At 36.6% G+C, this 26,825-nt stretch overlaps 1 protein-coding gene across 1 annotated transcript in view; it reads right to left on the bottom strand.

Moving 5' to 3' along the window:
* Nucleotides 1-25,837, bottom strand: part of LRIG1 (leucine rich repeats and immunoglobulin like domains 1) — an 81,779-nt gene extending 55,942 nt beyond the window's left edge. Inside the window, exon 1 of the mRNA XM_063426811.1 lies at nt 24,906-25,837. Coding sequence (XP_063282881.1) covers nt 24,906-25,105 — 200 coding nt within the window. The 5' untranslated portion in view covers nt 25,106-25,837. The remainder of the gene's footprint in view (nt 1-24,905) is intronic.
* Nucleotides 25,838-26,825: the final 988 nt, after the last annotated feature.

Below are 26,825 nucleotides of genomic sequence, written 5' to 3'. Positions count from 1 at the left end.
TTAATCAGTGTAAAAATGTTTCACTTACTCTCAGTCTGTTGGATACAATGAGCACATCTTTATGTTACAGCATTGTAGTAAACAAAAGTGTAGAATTTCTGTTTGAGAGATTTGTGGATAAATCTTATGTTATTTCAGTCTGGTAGGTAAAGCTAACAAGTCATTATCTTACTAAAAAAAAATTATAAACAAAGTATATAAAACCACCAAAAACGCCCATTTCAGTTAAACAGTTATTTAAATCAAAATAACCAATAACACCTGCTGTAATGGTAAAAGTAGATGTTGTGTTTTGTATTTCACTATGCTTGGGACAGATATTTTCTGTCCATGCCGGTTATTTAACATGTAGTTCCAAATTAAATAGTCTCAGCTTCAGCGTCATGACATGTTACACAGGAGAGGATAGAAACAAGCTTTCAAATACTATTTCCCAGGCTTCCACTAAGCACTAGCCGACACAAAAGTCTAGTTTTAACAACTTGCACTCCCCCTCCCCTCCCCCATATCTCATAGCTTGCACACAACCCAGACAGATACTTCACACCTCCTGATAGTAAACCTGTCCAGAGTAATTACCCTGCTGCACTTTAGGCCTACAAGCACACTTTGACCTATAAGTTATAGCATACAGCCAATGTTTCAGGACAGTGGAAGCTCTTGTGTTGCACTAATGACAAAAAAAAAAAAAAAAGTTTATACTATATATAATATATGTTATATATCCACGAAGCAAGGCACTCACTGGTCTTGTTACCAAAAATGTGTCTTCATGCACCAAGATAAGGTAAATCACATCCATGTTTCATTCCGTACCAGTTTCTGCATCACAGACCATTGTAAAAACTGCACAATAAAGCACTTTAAAAGATTTTTTTAACAGCTCATCTTGTGCACGCTTATTGGGAGTCTCTCTCTCACCATGCCCAACAGTTTTCTGATGTACACAGGGACAGGGTACGGCAGTTTTGTGTTTTCTTTTAAAGCAAATTGTTATAAGCAAGCAAGAAGAGACCTTCTTGCTTCATGACCCATGCAAACACTTTTGGTGACACAAACATTTTACATTCTTCATTTTTTGCGTCTGAATCCACGCAAACATTATTATTTTTCTTCTCATTATTTCCGAAATAAAGTCAGAAAAAAAATAAGAAAAGAGAATAAAAGTTAATCCAGCCTGCAGTATATCTTTAAACAACTTCTTCAGCAAAGATAGAGCAGTCATGCATAAGCAGGCCACGCTTCAAGGAACAGTTGTGGTAGAAAATGGCTATGATTAGTGTTAATGGATTTTCCAGGTTTAAGACAAAAACCATAAAAGAATTACTGCTTTTCCAACACCTCAAGGGACAAAGTGCCAAATGTGCCTTTGACACTTGAGGTTTCAGACCTATAAGTAAGAAATAACAATATAAATAGAAATTGACATTGTGCAATAAAAGGCTGCTGGAAAGATGCAAAATCTATAAGTATGGTTTATTGCAAATACAGCTACTGTACAGCTCAGGCCGACTCTTTCCCTGAATCAAACATTTGTTTACAATCATAACACTGTGATGCAACTCAGAGCTCTTGGGAGAGTGGAGAATATCAGCTGGCCCCTAACGTTTATAGAAACATGAAACAATTAGCAGTTAAAATGCAGTTATATTATCTGTTTTAACAAATCATTGAAAGTGACACTCTAGACATTGGGTTTATGCACTGAATCGGGACGTGTAGAAAAATGACATGGGAAACTGTAGTCCAAATTTAAAGGGACACTACAATCACAAAAATAACTTTAGCTTGAAGCAGTCTCACTGCTCAATTCTCTGCCATTTAGGAGCTAAATTACTTTTATGTTTATGCAACCCTGAGCACACCTCTCTGCATGTGACTTACACAGCCTTCCTAAACACTTCCTGTAAAGAGTCATCTAATTTTTACACTTCCTTTCTTGCAAATATTGTTGACAGCTTGTTAGACCCAGCAGGAGCGTCTTGTATGTTATTAAAGTTACATTTTCAGAGCAGGAGATAAAAACTGTCAAAGTAAGTTTTCTGATTGAAAATGAAACCATGTTGTTTTCATACAGGCTGTGTCAGCGGAGGTGTGGCTAGGGCTGCATAAACAGAAACAAAAGTGATTTAACCAGTGAAACTTCAGGGGCATGGTCTATACACAGAAACTGCTTAATAAAGCTTAAGATGTTTTGGTGACTGCCGTAGGATGTTAATTCCTTTTTCTTTTCTCCACAATTCACAGTTTACTGACTAAATCCCAAGAAAAATAACCACAACAGCTCAGAGCTGTGTTTTTGTTGCATGGGGTCTATATGTACTGCCTCTGGGCTTCATGTCAAACAGTCTTGGAGAAATTTAACAAAAAAAATGGTTCTCCTTAGCACCCGAGGACTCTTCCTTCCATATTCGTAATGTTTGTTTCCATCAGTGGCGCTAACTGGTTGATAAACTTGTTGCTCTCAATTAGCACCTTCCAGGTTGGATAAACTTGACACTGATAATGCGGATGTCTCTGGGTGCTGTGGGAAGCCCTGTTTGTCAAAAACAACCCCTAAACAATTTGGCATGAGACCTGTCAACAGCCAATGAAATACTCTAGGCAACATAACTGCTACACTGAGCTGGGTAAATTGCTTAGATCAGGGGTAGGCGGCCCTCGGCATGTTCGTGGACTGCATTTCCCCTGATGCTTTGCCTGCATTTTGGCTGATGAAGCCCACAGCATCTTGAGTCCTGAAGGTTGCCTTCCTCTGGCTTAGAGTGTGCCTGTAAAGATTGATTAACTAAAATCGCTAATTGTGGAGAATTAAAAATTATAGGTCAGAAAAGCCAAATCAGAAACATTCTTCATGTGTGGCTAAAATATGCAAATACCTTGCCAATTCTCCACAAGTCCTAAATCGATGAAGTTATACAACTTCTGCAACATGGCGAGGGGGTGCTAAGGGCTGTGATTACAGTATCACATAGTCCCTTTATTTCACCTCGATTTACTAAATACCCAGATTTGGACAGGGGGCACAATCAATTCTGCATTAGTCCATGCAAGGCTTAATAGTACAATATTGTTCAACTGTACCAAAATTAGTTTTTGTTATTTTAACATTGTGTTCTACATTCCCCGTGTGTGATATAACATATTTGATGTCCTTTCCTTAACAACAGGAGAAAATGAAACTAGATTTTCAACCAATGTACTGAGAAAGTGTGTTGACATCGAGTTCAGATGATCAAATGCAAAGATTTTAAGAGCTGGGCATGCCCATTGGTAAATGGATGACTGATATTAAGGCTATGGGCTGAGATAAATGTGTGTGGGTGCCTGTCAGGTCGCATATTAAGGCAGCGCATGCAATAACGGCACACTAGTGCAGAGGACAAAGAAAATTTGTGAAGGATGAGCAATGAATGTCATGATTTGCTACATAAAAAATTATATTCTAAGGAGAAAAAAAAAATTAGAGGGAAAAAAGTCTGCTTGTCTGCTAATGTCATATTAGCCGACGAGAGAGATTTAAGCCATATGAATTTTTAGTTCATATTCACCTTTTCAATGGGAAGAGGTTTTTTTTTCCCTTTTAGAATGAATTATTGGACTTTTCTGTTTTATTGAGGTTGAAATTCAGGCATCAAAGGCAGCCGCCAAGTTGCACTTGTGCAATAAACTACTTTCGCCGACATCACTTCACACTTTCAAAGTGCAAAGTTCAAATTGATATTGTTGGCTCTCTCACTTGCTGAGTTTTGGCAAGAGCCCTCCCGCTTGGCTGTTCATATACAATCAGTACATTAAAAGGCTTTGTCCCTCTTTTCGGCCTGCCTTAGACAGAGTCAGGATTTTATATTTTTTCTCCTATGTAGGAAATTTTAACTAGATGCTGACGCACAAAAAAATATTAAAACACATAAAAGCAATACATTGTAATAACCTGATTTATAGTCTATTCACACAAAAGGGAAGAATGATGGGGGGGGTGGGGGAAGGGAGTGTGAAGATTCCTAAAGTAGTCTCATAGCATAGAAGTTGATTCAATTTTAAACAAAGAAAAAAACAAAAAAAGGTTTAAAAAAAAAAAATTGTATTTAACATTACAATGGATCAATTGTGTTACTAGAAGATGACCTAGCGTGCAGCTATGGCTAGGCCCCCAAGGGCCTCAGGCCTCTCCACCAATATAACCTCTGTTGCGGATGTTCTTTTCCCACACACTCAAGACTCCAGCTGCAGAATACAAGTGATCGCTGTCACCCAACAGACCTGCCATCATTAATGATACTCTGTTAAAGTGACTTTTTCCTCTTTTTCATCCCTCAGTTAAAAATCCCAACTGGACAGATGGCTAAGGTAGAGTTTCACTCTCCCTTAGCTATACCAATTAACGCTACCAATGGGCAGGTGAGGTGTGTTGGGATGAAAGCCTATCACTGCCTTCCATTACTGCTCAGGTCATTCTTCCTGATTAGCCCATGGACCCTCGTTTAACGTTAAATCATTCAATAATGGATGGGAGTATCAAACCAGGATACTTTAGACACTATAACAACTTTAATGAATTGAAATGGTTAGAGTGCCCCTTAATTTAGGTTACCAAATAACTGTTGATGACTGAGAATGCCGGCAACTGCGTCAGTCATCATTACTGGGGTCCAACACAACTCATGATCCACAAAAACACTGCAGACAAAATAGCATCTCAAAAAACAAACAATTACCGGTACTTCTGTTGAAGAAAACCTCTGCATCACATGTTTTATTCTTAGCAGAACCAACTCAACCTTTCAATAGAGCAATAACTACCAATTGAGCAAGAAATCTTGCACTCCTCCTGGCTAAGAAAGAAATACTTACACACATCCAAAAAAACACATTAAATGATTGCAACAAACAGATTACGCATAACATAGTTTGCGGCCATTGCCAGATGAGCAGCTGACTTAAGAAAGACCATCAAAACTAAACATTTCCATGTTTTAAACAACAGCGCCATGATATGTGCATTGCTTACAGTTTTCCCAAAATAAATGAATGCTCCATCAACCCAATTCATTGTCCATCGCATAATCACACACTTTTCACTGCAGAAAATATTAGTTTCACTGCACGCCTTATTGTATAACTATAAATGTATTTGTTTTAGCACTCAAGAATACTTTTTTTATAGGATGTTAGTAAAAATTTGAATAACGTGACTACTTGTAATGTCAATGTTAGAGGCAATTCTCGGCAATTTAAGGCTGACATATGTTTATCTATGGAACATCATAGTTAGGGTGAGCTAAAGATGCAGGGTGACCCACTGCTATGATATATATGGAGCTCTCTGAGTATGCAAAACACATTTGCCTGGCTTTTAAACCAATATTTGATCATTTTAGTGCCTAGCTAAATTCAACTACATAGCTCATTTAAAATGGAGGTTTGTACCTAAAATGATGGATGGCCTATGTTATTTTGTCCTTAACAATGGGTGGCTTGCTTTTTATTTTAGTTTTTTTTAAGCAAGTTCCCCTTTAAGAAAGCCATCATGTAATTTATAAACAACGAATAGCAGAGATATCTTAAGCACTAACAATAAAGGATTATAAAATATGCAAAACAAATGTTCTAACATTAGGCACATGTCCACATTACGCTGCTTTGAAGACAGCCACCATCGTGAACTTTTAAAACTTTATTAAAACTGACAAACATCTGTACAGAGCCTGATGAGTTGACAGGAAAATAAATATATTTAGAAAAAAAATTATTCCTGCTGCGCTGAAAATAAAATACAAAAAAGGCTTGCGGCAGGATCAGGGAAGAAATCTTTTCCAAGAAAGCTGGAAATGCCGGACTTCATAGTGCTGCACAGTGTTTCCTTTCTGAGCAATTTGTGGTTTTGGAGAAATTGTTGTTTACACCACAAATAATGAGACTTATGTTTACTTTTTCCCTCTTGGACCCACAAACTGCATTTTTTAGCTAAAAAAGCTAAAAAAAAATAAGATGGCAGCATAATGTTTTAGCAAGTGTTTGACAACTAAACGCCATGTTCTGATAAGCACAAAGCCAACTTGAAAACTTTTAAACAAAAAACAAAACACAAAATATAAACAAAGAGTATAAATAAAATTGTATGCCTCAAAAGGGGTCGGAGTACAACGGAGACCACCAGTTTCTGTTAAACCTCTTAAAAAAAACTTTGACATAAGAGATGATGCCCAAAAATGCCCCTTAAATTACTCTGACACCCATAAAAAAAAGTCTGGATAACCACCCCCTTCGAGTAAATGTACATCTTTAAACATTTTACTGGCAAAACTGGCAGCAAAAGAATAGCTTTTTCAAAATGGCAGCCACAATGAATGTGAGCTAATGTTTATGAATTCGCATGAGGAGGCCATTTTCACAAATTGTTTGGCAACTGAGCTGAGGCAGATTAAATTTAAATAACTATACATCAATACTTTTGCTAGATGTTCAAATGACAAACTGGGCAATGACAATAAGACTCTAAGACTAACTGGTTCTCCAGTTTTAAAATGTATTATAAATCTGTTTTCCCGAATAGTCACATGCTTTTGAATTCCACCTCTGGGGAAAATCCTGGCCTGCGAGCAAATAGAGGCTACACTTTCTTTTTTGTTTTAATGTGATTTTTCTTTAAAATTATGCATTTTCCAGATACGCAAACTTTTACCAGATGCACAAAATTCACAGATGACTCATCTCTCATTGACCAAACTCAGACATCAGGCCTTAAGCAAGACAAGCTTTCAATACCACGTCCCTATAGAGCTAGCTCTGGGCCTGATCTCAACAGCACACTAAAGGTTTGTTTTCAATTATATTTCAAATTCTTTTAACAATAACTCTAAGGCGTCTGGCAACAACACTTCCGATACTTTGAAGTACTTCTCCAGTAGTGCAGAAAACTCACAGAAACGAAATCTGCAGTCAGCAAAATGTGATTTTAAGATTCTTTCTTGTGTCCGTGAAACAAATAAATAAAAGATGGTCAACTGATTGATATGGAAAATACGAAAGGTCAGTCCTATGCTACAAATGGTTTTGCATCAATTCGCTTAGGTAGGGTTAACAGATTTATTTTGACCAAATCCTCTCTTTTGCAGGTCAAAATCATCTTTCATACTCAAACACACCCTTATACGGTTTTCCAAAAAGCAAATTAAAGAGCACATACCTAGTTACATCTTTAAATCCACATCAGTGTCAGCTCAGATGTAATATAATTTATTGCCAGAATTTATAACTTAGTTCAAAGTGTAGAAAAATAAATATGCCTCTGTCTGTTAGACTTCTGATCCCTCCATTTATAAAGGCTTAAGAGAATGGAGGGGGCAGAGGAGGGGAATAGTTGGTGTACTTACACCTGGGCTACATATAACACCTGTAATTAGCCAATAACAGCAGTAAAACAGTGCATTCAGGGGCACACGTTAAACTACAAAAGAGTGACAGGTAAACAAATGACTGTTAGAAAGCATTAGGCTGGATATTTGAACCTCACTTCTGTGAGTCTTTTTTCTGCATTGTGGAATGGAATTTTACAAGGATTTCCAGTGCAGCACATGTTTAAAATTACTCTGGACACATATCCCAGCACAATTCTTCTCACTACAAACCTGCTTCTCCTATACACACAGCCCTGCAGCACACACACTGCCTGCTGCTTACACACATATATTCACAAACTTACACAGGGCTATTTACCACAGTGAGAATAGCTGGGAGCTCAAAGTGAATCCAAGGTAGAATTTCAAAAGTAGCCAAAAATTGGAAGCATAGCTGATTTGGAGAATGTTTTCTAGTTCCACTAGTTTGGCCTTAAATTTGAAAGTCACTCGGAAATCTCAAGAATAACCCTGACACACTGCATGCTGCTTTTGCATTCACATACACCACACTTGACAGACAATTCTTCTACTTTTGCTTACACACACACACACACTGCTTGCTGACTTTAAATGACCATGCTCCGTTTGAAGCCTCTACACGGACGCACACACTCTGCCATATCTACACACAAGACTTCCAGATTTGATGATGAACAAAAGTTCAGGAATGTGTAACCTATGAACCATCTGCTGATTCAGTAAAAAGGTATACCTTTCTTTTCCCACCCATTTAAATGCCATTTCATTCATTAACCCTTACTGTACCAGCATTTTCATTATAAGAATTCAAAATGGTCAGTGTTCTTGATCAACTAAGTGGAGCTACCCCATTTCTAGCTGAGATAAACAATTTATGTTAGTTAATTTTGTGTATTGAAAAAAGAAAAAAAAAGTTAACGTTATAATAGATTAGTATAGGTCATATAGAACATGCCCATATTAAAGGGACACTATAGTCACCAGAACAACTACAGCTTAATGTAGTTGTTCTGGTGAGTATAATAATTGCCTTCAGGCAATTTAATGCAAACTCTGCCTTCTCAGGCCACTGGAGGGGCTTCCTGGCTCAGGGCTGCAAAGTAAGCAGCCCCGCCGTTCCGCGTCCCCACGTTCTTCATGGAGACGCTAAATTTTCCTCATAGACATGCATTGATTCAATGCATCTCTATGAGGAGGTCCTGATTGTCCAAAATGGCATTTGGCTCCGCTATGGGAAAGCATTGGATTGGCTAAAAATCGGCCATTTTGATGATGTCGCAAAGGGAGCAGAGCCAGCGCCGGCAGACCCGCGCTGGAAATAAGGTGAGTTTTAAACTTTTATAGGGAGGCAAGCCACCTAAATGGTGGGTTAACCACGATAGGCTCAGGAATACAGGTTTGTGTTCCTCACCCTATAGTGATCCTTTAATGTATTTGTTCTGGTGAGTATAATCATTGCCTTCAGGCATTTCCATGCCAACAATGCCTTTTCAGAGGAGGTGCTGATTGGCCAAAATGATGTTTGATCACGCCCCCTTGCCAATTTTAGCCAATCCAATGCTTTCAACCATGGGTAAGCATTGGATTAGCCAAAAATCGGCAATTCTGATGTCACCAAGGGGGCGGGGCCAGTGCCGGCAGACCCTCACGGCACTGGACATAAGGTGAGTTAGGGGTAAGGGGTGGGGCAAACATGTTTGTGTTCCTTTAAACTCATTGTTTTATTAAGTCTATTAACTGTGAGCTTTCTGGATACTGACTGAGATTAGTCCTACAAGGTTAGTCCCACAAAGATTTTGATTGGCTGAAAACATTGAAACCAATCATAGTGCAAAAAAATTTAACTTCTTAAGAATTAAGATATATATCTTCCTGCAACTGCATTCTGTTTTTTTTTTCTTTTTTTAAAGGCCTTGTGCTAGCAAGGAATGTCCATACTTGATACAGCAATGATGTATGTCACAAAATTAAAGGGGTATTTATTTTTATGATTTTTCTAGTGCAGACAGTTATAGTGACAAAATGGGTTTAAGCAGTGCTTTTATCATTTAAGAGATGTCTATGAACCACAAATAGTTGTGAACTGCTAAAAGATAGATCCCAAAATGTTACAGAACTACACTTCCCATTGTGCCAACAGTAAAGGAAAAATGGCAGACTCCATAGGCAATCCCTTCCTGGGCTCTTACATTTACCTCTACAGTGCTTACCCAACTGATGATCATTCTCATTGCTCTGGCAACGCAAGGGGCTAACAGCCACCCCAGATCATTCATCAATATACATTTTTGTGCTCTAGAATATTTAAAGAGAACAAACGCACAGAGGTACTCCTAAACTGCCCCAGTGGCAAAATAGACATTCATTCTCCTCCACAGGTTTATGCATTGGTGACGTAACCACAATGCTATGCAGCTTCTTTAGATCATAAAATAAACAAAATAAGAATTGTCTTGAAAACTCAGCATTGAACTTATTTGTTTTATTTAAGACCTTGACAGACAATTTTATTTCTTGCTCAGATTGTATCAAAGCATGAATCTAAGTGCATCAGACACAAAAGAACTGTGCTTGAAAACCAATGTTCCCTGCTCCAGTAACTGCAAGAGTTGACATTAGCCACTCATACAAGTAGAGGCAAAAATTCAACATTCTGTTATAGACAATGAAATCATAGCTAGCTGGAAACAGAGTGGAATCTGGGAGGTTGCAACTCAAAGAAGAAAAAAAAAATCTACCGCAGAGAAATTTAGCAGTCAGTTCTAGAACCCCCCCAAAAAATAAATAAAAAGTAAAAATGGAACAAATTGGTTTTAACATCCAATTTCCTGATATCTCACCACAAGATCAACCAAATGATTTCCTAAGGGCTATGAACATCCTTTTTCTGTTTACAAATTAAACTAATATATTTTCATTATACTAGGGACTGCATTTATCACGTAAAGAGCTGAATTTTTACCAAAACCAATGATGTGTCAAAAATGTTGAGGCCTAATAAAAACTCATGCGGGCATCAATGGTGAATGTTATGCGGAGAGTTGAATGACTCATGACAACCAAAGCTAATTTTTAAACCTCAGTGAGGTTTTCTTAGTTCTGTACAGGTAAATAAACATACTCTAAATAGCTACAATCACATGTGAAGAAATTACCACTTAAACCCCAGTCTGGTTACTGGGAGTGTTTCAGAGTCAGTTGCTTAAAATTCAACACAGTAACATAATCAATGTCAACTTGGTTTTGTACATTTAGTAAAACCCTAGCAGAGTTTACTATATAATCTGGCCCTTAACTCATGTGACTTGCAAACATTTGAAACACTAGCAAACATATAGGAAAGTCCTGATAAGGTATCCCTGTCCTGCTTCTGGGGACACCTAAGAGAAAACCTCAATTTAAAAAAAAGAGAGCCAGGCCAAATCAGGGTATTTTTGCCGTACAAAAATGCTTCCACGGTACTCTGCATACAGGTCACCCTAGTCAGCATACCTTTCTGGTCATAGAGCAACACTAGCATCCCTAATTCTGGGAGGGATGAATGATCAAACAAGGTGTTTTGTTTAGATAGAACAACTGTCAGGCAACAAACCCGGGCTGCATGTAGACACAGAGCACAGAGGTAGCGTTCTCACACAGGCATGCAATGGCAGTACAAACCAAGATGGCAAATTGTGGGCCCCAAATCAGTGCTACTTCAACAGACCCAGGATACTTGGAGCGTACATAGAACTACAAAATGCAACATCCCAACTTAGGATGTTTCTACCGTACTTTAAACACAATGTAACTCAAAACAGCAGCACTGAGGAAAAAAATAAAATAAAGACACTACTCAAAATATTTTTATAGAATACATAAGGTAAACAAGAAGAAAATATTTAGATACAGTTATACACATTGCTTCAGCCAAGTGGATTTGAACTTCAACCTGTTGCTCATCCCCGATTTCGAAAGCTAATTCAATATAGATTTGCAACATGAGAAACTTGATCCGCAACAACTGAATTGCCAAAAGTTATCCATCACCGTATTAAATCAGACAAAGAGTGCCGCTTAACCCTTTAAGGACCAATGATGCAACAAATCAGCCTTTACTGATCAAACAACCTAGTAGCTTTTAATAATTTAATTTAGATCATATTAACACCTAATATCGGCGGAACAGAAAACAGAAAAAGAAATTCCCATGATATAAAACTTTAGCATTTCCAAATTTATGCACAAGCACCATTTTCTTATATGTCAGGCTGGCTGAGAATGAGAAGTGTTGCGGTTCATGCAAAATAGTTGACATAATTATGCATGTTCTAGAGAGTGAACATTTAACACTATGCACCATAATGTGAATGAATGCCATTCAATCACTAAAGGCCCTGTCCTCAAAACCATAGACATGCAAATAGACCCATTGATGGCTTGTCTTGCCTGAATCAAAATCCAAGGGTGGTTTCTTTAAATATAAAAGAACCTTGGTAGAAAGTCCATCCCGCTCTCAGCTCCTGCTGAGGACCACTGGAGCATGAAATGGTGTTGCACAGATGATTTTAGACTCTGCCCCTTTGTGTTCCCCGTTTTGTTAAAGCAAAGGTTTTTTTTTTTGTTTTTTTTTTTTAATTCTCACTAACAGCCATCCAGGAACATAAAGTAACTTTCAGGATGTGATTGACTGCATAATATCCACCCTGCCCCATACCACCTGGCTTGTAAAAAATATATTTTTGGGAGGGTGAGGTAGTCCACTTCTCATATTTTATAAAGAAACACAAAACAATAATATAATGATTTATAGGGACCCTACATATACAGGGTTACTTACTTTACAAATCATATATCAACGCACAGTTTTATACGGATCGCATACACAGATACAAATTCCTGACATATATGAATTTTATTAAAGTTGTTATCCTAGTATGAAATAGCAATATTTGGATTGGTTTATTTTCAGCCTCTGAAGAGAATACCAAACACTCATTTTATTGGCATGCACTGGACACTGTTATGCAAAAAAAAATTTAAAAAAAAGGCAAAACACGTTTCTTATCCAAGTGAATGACAATGATTTTAATGTGATCTCACTCATTTCGTCCTAAAAATTAGAAACCATTTTTATTTTTATTTCCTGTAAAAGAATGCAGTTTTTTTTTTTAATTTGTTGCGGAATTTGTATAGCATCTACTTTCACACTGACAAGCAGGAGACATTTGTCAACTCTGAGGCAAGGAAGCCATGGATGGGACACAAACTATACTTATTTTCTTTTAGAGGATAAGAAAAACATGACTGATTAGGCAAAACAATGGGGGTCTTTTAAAGAGCTGCAAATACTTCCTGTCTATGCCCACCCAGTTAGCGCAGTTCAAATGCCTAAACTCAAAAGAATTTTTCCCAATGACTTGGCAGATAAAATGTAACAAACATGAAGTACATCTCCAACATTGAAACTTAAATGGGCAGTAAAACGTGTTTGGTTTTTTTCTCCCAGTGATTATTATACAAATTCATTATCCGCTTTACTCCCCAGGCTTTTCTAGTTCTTTTAAGTATTACTTATGCAAAGTCTGCTAAGAATTTACCTTCTGACTTTTTCCTGGCATCATGAATTCTATTATCATTCAGGAACTGGGGAATGCTAAAGTGAATGCAATGCATTTTGGAGTGTGTTGCTTCCCAAGGATGCCTTAGCCAGGATGTTCTATATTCAAATAGACAATACAAATACCATAACGCTTACAGATTATTGAATCTGTTATGGTACAAAAAGTTTACCGGTCCTGTTTAAAAAAAAAATAAAAATTTAAAAAAAAAAATGTATTTAAACAATTGGTACCAAACTCAAAGACTCACAATAACCTGTAGTGGTTAGGGTGCCTGAGGTGTCCCTTTAATTCTTAAACTACTGAACTATGTGACGTTTTCTGATCCCCTAAAGCTAATGGGATTATCATCTTCCATTTTGTGAAGCATCAAACTCATGCATCATTCAGAGAGACTTCACTGCTTAAGTCTGTAAAGGGCAGAAAAGCCACATAGTAACTAGTGCATTGGATTGACACCATGAGACATTCCTAAAATAAGGATGTATATTAAATGTATCTAAAGCAATATAAATCAATATGTAAAATATAAAATTGACCCAAAAATAGTTTCACGACATGACTGTTAATTCAATCAATATTTCAACTACAACCTTGGTTTTCAGAAAGGATGATCGCGTGTAAGCTTGTAACAGGTGTTATGTGCTTAATATTAGTTCAGCTTATCCCCCGAGAGAAATTGGCTAGTTTAAAAGAATTGACCATTAGATTAACACCTTTTCGAATCATTGAGAATTTGTTTTTGGTGGAAAATACCTGCTTTGTGACTACAAAACACAAGCCACCAGCCATTGAAATAGACTAGACTTTCTCGAAATTCTACCAATCCACAATAAACATTCTTAACAAAAAAAAAAAGAGAAAAATAATAATTTGATCCTTGTGGTTTTTAATGTTTAAGAGAGTACACCTGGTACATAGACAAGCTGATGGGGATTGTATTTGATTTCGCACACCAGGTGTACAGATGCAAACAATAAAAATAAATGCACAGTAAATATGATCTACTGTTATGTAGTCACCTGAGGTTTGTAGAACTTTACAAACTAAAATTACACTTTTCCCATTTGTTGGGTTTCACAAACTACCTTTGCTCATCCAGAACAATATTTCTAAATCCACAGACTAAAATGGACAAACCCAGTTATAGCAGGGATCTTGAACTGCATTGGCTATAAAGTATTTTGTTTTAGAAAAAAAAACTAAAAAAAAAAAACTGTACCTGTTTATTCAAACACAAGAAATACTGTATATTTGTGATCCTTTGTCTTCATTTGAAAAAATACCTACAATTCCACTTTACAAAGGGAAGAGAGGTTATGGGGTTACTTAAAGAAATGTGCTGTAGTGGTTATGGTGCCTAGAATGCCCTGGTGCCCCTTCCCAATGTAAGTAGTTATCCCGTTTGCTAACAGTTTGACAACGTACCTGTGGTCCTCTATAGATCAGTCACCTCTTCTATGAAAGACAGAAACACTCTGCTTTGAGCTAAGACCAGTAGATCAGGGATTAATTAGTTAATTAACCAAGAGGGGTCAGCTGCACAACCAGGTAAGTTGTCAAACTGTTAACAAATGGCACCATAAAAACGACATTATAGTGGTTATGGAGTGTGCCTTTAAAGATTTATTTATTATAAAGGATTTAATTCTTCAGTGTAAAGATCCCTTGCTTATTTGTCCTGCCAGGCCTCATCTTGTCCAATATTATTGCTCCCCCCCCTTCCATTATTTTCTAATGACCATGTCATGATAATCTTGTTTCAGGTCTGATCACCAGTCTTTTCTTATCAGGGCAGACAGAGAAGTGACAGTACTTGAGAAGAAAGTGGAATGCAACAAGACATGAGAAATCTCATCTCTTTAACCACAAGGCCAGTTGTTCTTGTCACACAAACCTCTGTTTACGAATCTGTGTAACAGCTTCTCAATGTGTTGGAATCTCTTTTCTAAAGTAGCTCTCAAAATAACTGTTTTGTTTTGTCAGGTTTGACCACATCAAAACTAGGAGGGGGTATGGAGGAGACATGCAAAGCAAAAACAAAAAACACTTTTTTGTATTTTGTTTTTTAACTTGAAAAATGGATTTTAAAGATTCACTCAAAATCAGCATAGCTTGTAAGTGTCCAGGTTGTGCCCATATTCTACTTCTACAGGAAAGCTACGTACAATAGGTGAATGCATTACAATTAATAATTTCATGTTTGAAGTGTTTTCTATAAAACGTTCTGCAAAAAAAATAAATATATTTTTATATATATATATATATATATATACATACACACACTATATATATATATATATTCATGTACACAGAGCTGTGAAGGAATCCACAATTTGATTCACTAATCTAGGTTGAAAGAAATGGACTTCTAATTAGGATTAAAGAAAAACAAACAAAAAACCTAACGACCTTGATTTAACAAGGTTTCCAAATGATTCAATACATTTAGAAGGTTTTTCTAACAGATTTATTTACTGAAGTCACTATTAAAGTCTTATTTTTTTGCAGACAAATATTTATTCAAGTTTTTCTAACAGTATGGAATCATTTGGAAAGCTTATGAAATAATCATTGAACAAAAAATTCAGATATAGGGCGAACATTAATCTATACATTATGCTAGCATGGTAATCTTACGAATAGCAAAGACGTTATACCTACTGAGCTGTTTTATGGTCAATATACTAACTATACACGCTTTATGTAAAAGCCAAATTGGTGCATCATGATAACAGTAATGAGAAACCGTATAGGCAGGGATCAGTTGGTCTGACACTAATTTACTTCCTTTGGTCTTTCCAATGAGGAATATCCAGGCCTCGTTTCCCCTCAACTACAAGCAAATGTTACATCCAGCTTGAAGAATAGTATTTTGACAAGTGCTATTCACATGTGGTGTACACAATGATTAGTCTGACAGGATGTATGAAGCAATGGGGAAAAAAAGAAGAAGAAAAAAAACAAACAAACAAAAAAAAAAACTTTCCAAAAAGATTGGGTGGCCATGTGTACTCTGTATGTGGAGGATTTTTTTTGACAAAAAAGGCAATATTGCATTTCACACCAAAGCTCCCCAAACATGGAAACCTCATTAACTGTTTTTTTCCAAGACTGATCATAAACCAACATTAAATAAAAATTGGGGCTGCTAAATTAGAAATATATGGGACATCGGACTACATGAAAAAGCAAACAGTAGAATAGATTGTACTGTATAAAATCAGTGCCTTTACTAAGGAGTCCAGTCTACGTCTTAAAGATATGATGATGTGCAGTGGACAGTCCCATTTGTTTGCTTTTATTGCATCAAGCTGAAAATATATAACGATATCACATTTGTTACTTATCAATGGGTGAAATGTACAGTTGAAATATGGCTTAGCAGGGAGAATAATTTACATCCGAGATACCCCAAGACTGCAAGTCACCAATATTAAATAATACCCTTTAAATATGTCACACTATCCGGGTGAGAGCAAACAATCCACGTTATGAATACTATCTGGGATTATTACCTGGAAAGGTGCACTACCAGCTTCAGAAACTAAGGCTCAGAAGTTTATGAGTGGAATCACCTGCGAGATCCAACGGTCATTTGCCATAAGGTTTTAAATACAAATATAAAATAAAGTGTTCAGATCTGCACACGGTCATCGTATTCTGCGACACTTTACATTTTTAAAGTGATGACAGAGGAGCAAATAAGCGACAAACTATTCCAAATCTTAACAGGTTATGGAGAACCCTTCTCGAATGATCTTACAAATAAAATAAAATGAATGTATCAGAGCTAAAAATGCACTATCGTCCTTCAAATATGCCTTTCACAATTTATTTATTTCCGGTTTGTTGGATTAACACATATTTTGATACTAATACACACTCCTCCTCTCCAACCCACCCCCGTCTGGTTTCGGTCTATTATTTTAAAGCCCACAATTAAAGAGCAACATATAATTTGTAAACCACAACCAGCATATGTTTGGTCCAAACTGACCACACTGAGCAAGCCTTAGTATTATCCTTTTAGGCAACACTTTTACTCAATGTTTTACAGTATTTAGAGTCACGTAGAACCCTGCAACAAACAGATGTATTTATAGAGAGATGTCTCTCAAACAGACTACAGGCATTTTAATTACTCTGCATCTAGAAATGATCCCAAATTCCATATCCATTGTCTTTATACACCAAAAAGTAAGATGCTATAAGCAGAGGGAACAAACTCATTAAATACCCTGCCCCACCGAACCAAAATTAGTTCAAACCAGCCTTAGTGCTCACATCCCCCACCACACTTTCTTTAACTCAAAGTAGTAAAATCCGCATTTAGCCAAGGTCACAAGAGGAAAGAATATAATAAATTTTTTAGTAGGCCCTAAGGCAAATTTGCATTTTTTGTCACCGTTATCAACATGCTGCACTTATTTTACCACTGAGGGCCTATTAGGACATTCTCTAACAGCTGTGCCTAAGGTGGAAAAGATGTTAATGCATATCACTTGTAGTTAAACAAATTGATATTTGCAGGTTGGCTCTGAAACAAAGCCACGGACCCTTGCTACTTCGTAAAGTGCTTCCAGAAAATATTATAAAAAAAAGTATGGTGTAATGTCAAACAGTTAGAAGTGAGGGAATGATCACAAAACTAAAAGTACAAAGAATCCTGTGCAGGGACAGATGAGCAATGATTAGAGATTAGCTGAAAAAGAGTGTTGCTGCAGTTTGGTTTGGTTTGGTTATGCAAAACAATCCGCCAGAATATTTTTCAGTGGCCACCATTTAAATTCAAGACAAGATATAGATAGATAGATAGATAGATAGATAGATAGCAAAGATAAATATATATAATTTTTCAAAGTGGAGGTGGAATCTATTCTTACAGCATTTTGAGTGATATAAAAGCATTATTAATTTTTTGTGATTATTAAAATAGTTTGACGGACATATGGTGCTCATTCGTAGATAAGCAAATACAACTTCCCAGTTAATCAAGTCAATAGTAGACTGTGCAGCTACCATAAAAGCAATCTGTCTGCCTTATCTTACTACCAATAACATCCATAATTAAACTACTACTGTGGCTATGTACAAATGTGTCATCCAGCAAGTATAAACCACTCTAGTTTTGATATGCTGAGTCAGTCATCCAGCACTGGTTTAACACTATGTAAAATTAGTGACTGGCCTCAACCTCACTAAAATTATTCAGACTGGATAGCAAGAGTCAAAATAAAGTACCTGCAACATCTGTGTCATTCTACCACCCAGACACATCATTTTGTGACCACCTATGTACCTTCAGCAGACTGCCATAGTTTCAGACAGGTCAAATGATGCTAGATGCAAACCCTAGTACCTATTAACATCTCCTTCAACATGTGTTAATCTGGTGCTGTATATCCACTTGTGTCATTATTTACAAAACTCATGTTGTTCAGTCTCAAATATAATGCCACAATATATTCAAAACATTCAGCTTTAATAGCAGTACAGAGAGCTTGCACACACTTAGCAAATGATAGCAGCCTATTTAGGATTATTTTAAACCAAATCATGGCATCCTGAATGATAGATAATTAAATAATTGATTCATCTACTGAATATAACATAATAAATAATATATTTTTGGAATAAATTTAAATAGGAGGGCAAATAACCTCTTCTTGCAAATAGTACTCGCTATACTAGGGCTGGAGAGCATGTGGTTGAGACTAAAGCCCAAAAGTCTAACAACTTTATGTTCTCATGTAAAGGATCAACAAAAGGTGTTTGTAGAACACCCCTATAGCTCTATTTATTTCTATAAGCCCCTATTAGCCTAGTTCTATATCGTCAATATCTTTCCCAAAAATAACAGATTATTTGCACCCGCCATGCCCTAAAGAGGTCAGACAGCAGACAAAGATGGCAAATACGGAAAAGGAAAGGGACACATTTAATAACATTGTGCAATTCAGGGACACCCAACAAAATATCTCATAACTTTTAGGATGTCCAGTCTGTGCATTTGTCACTATTTGTATTATGTGTGCATTTCTTATTTATACCTGGGTTATTTAGAATTTTCCAGTGTGGGTTTGTGATTTAACCTCCCTGCATGGAGGAAACCGGTGGAAATGGTCTCTTATAGTATGTGTGCATTTCTCACTATCTGTATAACTTTTAGGACGTTGGCCCTGCTATACGCTTTTTTGTTCATCTTGATTAATCAACCCCCAATTCATGAAAACATAGAAATAAATTACGGTATATTATGCAAGATATGGAGTAATCTTGATGTCTACAACACATGTATGTCAAAAGAACAGTGTTTATTAGATTGAATCAAGTGCACTTAAATATTAGTTTTGTTTCAGAGTCTGGAAATCTGTCATGTACTAGACACTATGTGGTAATTTCTGCTTATCTAGTTTGGACAAACCTGAAAAGGATTGAAAGCAGATATGTGTTCTACCTTTTCTCTCACAGAGATTCTTATCTTTTGTTTGGCAGGTCACCCTAATTATTGCATACATTATATATGTTACTCACTTTACACAGAAAATAATGAACATGGAGAGCACTGAATGAAAGGGAGGGTTATAACAAGATTTATGTATAATTTAAGAAAATGTACATATATTCAAAAATTTGTTGAATGATAAAGTGCTACCAAACCCACTTTACGCGCTGATATATATTTTTTGAAATATTTACATATACATATATATATATATATATATATATATATATATATATATTTATTTTAACTTTACAAGCAGTTAACAGAAAGACGATCGAAGTAGAATTAGAAAAGGAAAAACCAAGAAAAAAAAAATTAAAACACAAGGTCAGATCAGGACAGTTCAAGAGGTCCGATACGTCACTAATTTGTGGGAGTAAAGAGGAGGCAACAATGTCAGTCATTCAATGATAATGGAAAAAGGACACAGATCCTTTAAACATGTTGCCCTATCTCAAAGCACAGGAGATGGGGTAGGAGCCGGGGTAACACCACTCCTTGCACAGGTTTACGCTCATTTCACCACTCATGTTGTACGGAGATAGTAGGGTGCACCCTATTCTTGAGCATAGAGGATCTGAGGATGATAAGGTAGAAGGGAGACTAATGGAGAGGTAATGGACACCAAGGGCCAGGGGGTTGGAAAATATGGACATAAACAGTGATCACCCTACTACATTATGGGTGTATAGGATAAGAGGGAGCCTACAGATCCCTCCTAGTTTAGCAAGAATCCCAGGGACCCCCACACACATTTTTAGCTCCCACCCAGTATCCTGTGGGTTTATAAAAATGTATGTAGGTACCAGAGCTATTCGTTAGTCTAGTAGAAAGCAACAGAGGCACCTACACACATCACCATCCCTCATTATCAGCCAAAACAAAGTCCCACCTCAGGTTAAGGAACATAGGGACCAATTACCCCAGGGTATAATGGGATCCAAGGAACTTCTGCATATTGCCTCTACCCACAATGCATGAGGATGCTACAGAAGCCTGGATTTCACTTACTGATTATGAACTATCATTTTTTTTTTTTAAACTATTCCAGACTTCATACAACCAAGAAAGTGAGGATCAACTGCAGTAGGTGACTTTCAAAGAGACTTGACAAAAGCTATTTGACTATTTCAACCACATTATGAAAGCCAGCTGCAATGTCTGTACATTTAGTAAACTAACCAGTCACTTTACAAGTGAGAATACTATGAACTGTAGCTTAACTTTTTTGAACATTAGTTTACAAACAGTAATATATCTATTGTACTAGAAACTGAATATCAATCCTGATTATTAACCATATAACGTTTACTAATGGCAATTAAAAAGCTATCTTACTGCCTTACTGAATGAGAGAACTCTGCCAGAAAGCCCTCTAAGTTAAAAGTACTGCAAAACTACTGGAAACAAACCAGTTGTGGTATCTGGTTAAGCCAACATTGACATAACCACTAAGCTGACCAATTAAAATGAAGAATATATTTATATCAATATACAGGTTCTCTGCTTCACTTACAATAAAACTCCTTTAAAATAAACTGTCCAGAGCAGTTCTTAATCTAGATGGGTTTAACAAAACAATAAAATAGATATATAATCCAGAGGGACAGACTATGAATAACAATAAGATAACTTTTTGAGAAACAGATTTTTTACAGCATATTGCAAGTATTGAACGTTGGTTAAAATGGGCAGATAAGTTTCCAACATTGTGTGTTTTCATCATCTAATAAATTGTCCTAGGGTCAGAAATAAGATTGGCGTTTTAAAAACTAAGTATTTTGGGTCACAAATAATTAACATATATTAAAGAAAAGAAAAAAAAAGGGAAATAATTGTTAATTTAGATAAACAACTAAAAAAACAAAAACAATCTAAATCTCTAACTTACTAAACTGGCAAAAGAAGTGTCATGTTTGATCCAAACTAGCTGATCTGTAAAAAATAACATTCCAATTTAGCATTTTATTCTAACTTTTGCAATTCTCTGCTTAATAAGTAACCTTGAAAATGTGTAGTATTAGGATTTCCAGTCTGCATGTTGTAATAGATTCGGAGTACTTGGTTGCAGAGTTTACGATAGCAACTTGTTTAAAGTTTCCAATCCCTGCTTGCACACTGTTTAGTACAGACTTTAAATGTTAAAGATTATTTTGCTTCTCCTAACAAAAGGACAATGTTCTCTAGTCTAGAGCATTGCCCAATATTACTAAATGTGTTTCTTCTGCCATTAAATTAATCCTAAAATTTAGTTACACAACCACAAGAGTACTCTTAAAACATATAACCATTTTACATTGCGTTACATAATTGTTTATTGAATAAACAGTGTACTGTGTTGAATTGTTAAGAGAACTGCAGATGTTGGGTCATAGAAAAGCAAGTGAAAGATTCGACTCAGCTGCTTTTCCAGCCCTGTCATTTCTGAGTAAGATTTTTCAATTTGCTTATAATTTTACTGAACAAATCCCTTTGTTATGGTTACAGTGTTAGCTACTTGAAAATATTTCAGAGGGGTCTAAGTATACAAAAAAAATATATAAAAAAAAGTCAGATTTATAAAATAAGTAAGTGTTCAGAAAAAAAAAAAAAAATATGTCTGCATTAGCAATCAATTTTTTAATGAATTTTGGAAAAGAATACCAAAGATCGTAGAAGAACAGGTGACATCTTTATTACTTTGGCAATAGATTTTGGGACAGTTCCACTATAGGTCAACGTTAGAACCTATACAGTAGGAGAGTTGTAAATCACCTTTTCTTCCTGTGGCTAAACAGGTGTAGTGAGGTCACACCTTACATGTGCTGTATGTTACAGGGACCCAAATTGCACATGTACTGTAATTAGCAAATTTTAAGAGAATTTCTATATGAAATGCCCATAAAATACATTTTAAGTTTAACTTGTTTATTTATAGGAACAATAATATATATATATATATATATATATACATACATATATATATATATGCACTAATAGAAAAAAAGTCTGAATCCCTGATTGTTTAAAATGTCATGAGACATGTCTACTTTGGAAAAGAAAAAAATAAATTTCACAGCTTTTGTTAAACAAATATTATTTAGTGAATTTTGCCTCATTATTGACATGGTTATTCTTGCAAAGCCATCTACATCATAAGATGACTTTATGTCTGTTTTATACACCAGAGGCAAAATAAATAAGATATCAGATTGATATTTCATTCATGAAAAGAGCATAACTTTTTCCAAACAAACAGAGGTTATAGTCACTAAACTGAATTGTACTAATCGACCTTCAGGCCAAAACAGAATTGGGAATGAACCTTATTACTGATAAGTTAGAGATTTATTTTTGCCACTTCTACGTTAGTCTACATTCTGTAAGTCAGATTGCAGTTTCTAAAACTGCTATCACTTAACGTTTGACTTTAGCAGAGATGGGCGTGATTAACTTTATTGGTCAATTTAGAGTTACATTTGAATGTCAGATCTTTATTCCTATTCAGTGCCCAAAAGGGTTTCCTATGAATATATTTCAACAGGACTAATTCTATTTAAAAATATATATATATACATTTTATAGGAGGAGATAAACACACAATGTGTGTATGGCAAAACGTGACTTCCATTTCGAATTTAAAAAAAAAAATATTTAACGTAATTCTACAACACTACAACCACTACAGAAATTGAATTCAACTCCCATAAGTTTCAGCTTTTGCACCATGTGTGAAAGAGGACGCACAAGAGTTAATACAAGATTAAACTTTTCACAAACTATTCACAACCTTGGCTGTTAAAAAAATATTCAGAATTTGTAGACACAAAGAGTTAATAAAAAAAAGTGTTACACTTTTCCCAGACAAAGTAAGTCATGCTGTTAAAATGACTTTGTGAAATACAGATGCAACTACCCACAATCCCCCTCTGTACCATTTGCCTTTAAAAGGCAGTTAAACCAACAGAAATGTGACATTCACAGCTGTACCACTTGTCTTGGAAAAGCAACCAATGCCACATGCATACACAATATACAGTGCTACTCGCTATATGAAGAACTGATGGGAATCTAAAGTAAAATAGAAATTAAAGGCCAAAGAAGCTCAACTGGTAAAACAGCTGACTTGGAAAATGTTTCCAGAGCGGCTATTTTGGCCTTAAATTTCACTCTGAATTACTGGACAAATCTCACTTTAGTGAGTAATCTAGATGGTTTACTCCTGATATAACCTGCTTAATTAAAGATTTGAACACTTACAGCCTAGTCATTCAACAGCCCATTATTTAAAATGCCTGGACAGTCTGAATATGTGCCAAATATTTAAATATAGCGAGGAAGGAAAAAGTTACCAATTCAAATCGTTGATCACAGAATTGGCTTATGTTCGTTCAATATATCTTTATGACTGCCACAAGAAAATAGTAATTTGGAAAATAATGTTTTTTTTTCTTTGTACCAAACACAATAAACATGATAAAAGAAAAATCTAACTTAACAGCAACAAACCACAGAATATTTTAAAAAATAAATAAATAACTAAATCACAAGCTAGAGAGTTTATTTACTTAACTGTGAACTGTAGGTAATTTCAAGTTGTAAACCAAAATAGTGGAGCTGAAAGAAATGTTCTATTTTGGCTATGTATGCCTTAAATTTCAATAGCCCTTGTCAATTGCCAACAATTCATGGTTTAGCAACTAACTAAGCTTCGAAGTCTGGGAGACAAGTCTGTAAGGTCCCAGATTTGTTATATCAATGTAATTTAAGGATCCATATTAATATCTTATCTGCCGTCACATTCTATGTTTCAATAATAACATCATCGTAAGTAATAAAAATAACACACGTTACTATTATTACTTATTTACTAAAGCCAAGCCACTAACATTACAGTTCAAATTAACTACACCAAAAAGTTTTTTTTCTCTAGCCCAGCCTCTGACAATCTAATCTTATTAGCAATAACTTCTCATCCTCCAATTTGAAACGTGTTTCCCAGGATTCCAAATGAAAAAAAAAATATATATATATATATAGAAATATATAGTGATACTCTAAGAAGGTATATGGAGGATTACTGGGCATAAGTCCAAACACTACACAACACCTGGTGCAGCAATGATATCAGTTATGAGAAAATACAATATATACAGTGTGCTATTCCTCTCTTCTTCACTATGCATAAATCACAGGGATTCAATGACTTTTGAATAATAATAAAAAAAGATGCTCTAATAAAAAACAATGATCCTTTTTTTTTAAATAATGAATAGTGTGTGGAATATAGCTATAGCTATTCATTATTTAAAATAATTATATACATTTAGAATTCTATTGAACACAATATGTCGATTTAAATTTTTTTATGATTACTAATTGGCTAATTAAGTGGATCAGATACTAAAATGCTGCGAGCAATTTGTCAGAACTTACAAATGGACTGTCCAGGATGGGAGGTCATGTGGTATCTGTGTAAGTCCCTGGTGGCTGCAGTCCACTAGATCCCCAGAGCAGGTGCAGTTGGAAGGACATGGGGTAGTTGAACTTTGGCAAGATCCGATCAACAGGTGAAAGATAAGGGTGACATTCATGAGACCTAGCAACGAAAACCTCCTTCCAAGCGAGAACTGCATGTTCAATGATCTGCACTCTATCTACAAGAACTGTGTAGGAAATAGAACGATTCCCAATAATTAGCTTATGATATTATGCACCAGATACTATTGATATCTCCATAACCTTTGGGAAAGAGTCCTCAGAGGGGCTGCTCTGTTTATCATGAGTTCCAGGAGAGCCCTATGGATGTGCTATGTGGAATCAATCCTTCAGATTAGCACATGGGGGTAAATTTCCGAAATGCTGGGGAGGGCAGAAGTCCAATGATCAGAATGCAAGAAGTTATGTCCCAGTACCAGGTCAAGAGGTCCTTAAAATGCCAGATGACTTGCCCAAGCAGCAGGTCCAAAAGTCCTTAGAATGAAGACTTGTCTAGGAGTCCATACAATGCCAGAAGACCTGGTCAACTAGGGGTCCTTAGACTAAGGACTTTCTCCAGCAGCAGATCCAGAGGTCCACAGAATGTCAGATACCGTGTCCCAGGAGCAGGTCCAGAGGTCCTTAGAATGCCAGAAGGCTAGTTCCAACAGAAGGTTCAGTGGTGAAGAAAGCTCTGCTTGTAGTGAGCTCCAGACACAGCACAATAACAAACCCAGTGAGAGAGGTCGCTCGCGGAGTACATTCAGGCTCACTGTGTACAATGTGGAGTCTGCAGGGTGTCAGCGGGGACGGGGGGGTTGCTTTGTGAAGGCGGACAGAAGGCAGACCCAAACAGCAGAGCCCCTCACTCCCACCTCGGACTGTTCTCAGACCAGGACAAATACAGCTTCAACTCCAGCAAGTCAAGCAAGCCGCTCGCTGATTGGCTCTCCCGCGTTGACTCCTATTGGGAGCTGTCTCGGAGGCGTTCATTGGCTAGACAGCTTCCCACCAGCAACTAACACTCATTTTCAAGTGTAAGTTACTTCTTACTCGGCTGGATACGTGGGTGTTCTGTGGAAACTGAGTGGATACATGCGTATTCTATAGGAGCTGAGCGGATACATGCGTGTTCTATAGGAGTTGAGCGGATACATGCGTGTTCTATAGGAGTTGAGTGGATACATGCGTGTTCTATAGGAGTTGAGTGGATACATGCGTGTTCTATAGGAGTTGAGTGGATACATGCGTGTTCTATAGGAGTTGAGTGGATACATGCGTGTTCTATAGGAGCTGAGTGGATGCATGAGTGTTCTATAGGAGCTGAGTGGATACATGCGTGTTCTATAGGAGCTGAGCGGATACATGCGTGTTCCATAGGAGCTGAGCGGATACATGCGTGTTCTATAGGAGCTAAGCGGATACATGCGTGTTCTATAGGAGCTATGTGGATACATGCGTGTTCTATAGGAGCTGAGTGGATATATGCGTGTTCTATAGGAGCTGAGCGGATATATGCGTGTTCTATAGGAGCTATGTGGATACATGCGTGTTCTATAGGAGCTATGTGGATACATGCGTGTTCTATAGGAGCTGAGTGGATACATGAGTGTTCTATAGGAGCTATGTGGATACATGTGTGTTCTATAGGAGCTGAGCGGATACATGCGTGTTCTATAGGAGCTGAGTGGATACATGAGTGTTCTATAGGAGTTGAGTGGATACATGCGTGTTCTATAGGAGCTGAGTGGATACATGCGTGTTCTATAGGAGCTGAGTGGATACATGCGTGTTCTATAGGAGCTGAGCGGATGCATGCGTGTTCTATAGGAGTTGAGTGGATACATGCGTGTTCTATAGGAGCTGAGCGGATACATG

This window comes from Pelobates fuscus, chromosome 7 (assembly GCF_036172605.1).
Source record: "Pelobates fuscus isolate aPelFus1 chromosome 7, aPelFus1.pri, whole genome shotgun sequence".
Lineage (NCBI taxonomy): Eukaryota > Metazoa > Chordata > Amphibia > Anura > Pelobatidae > Pelobates > Pelobates fuscus.
Note: the sequence above shows the minus strand (reverse complement) of the source record. Positions and strands in the feature narration are given on the sequence as shown.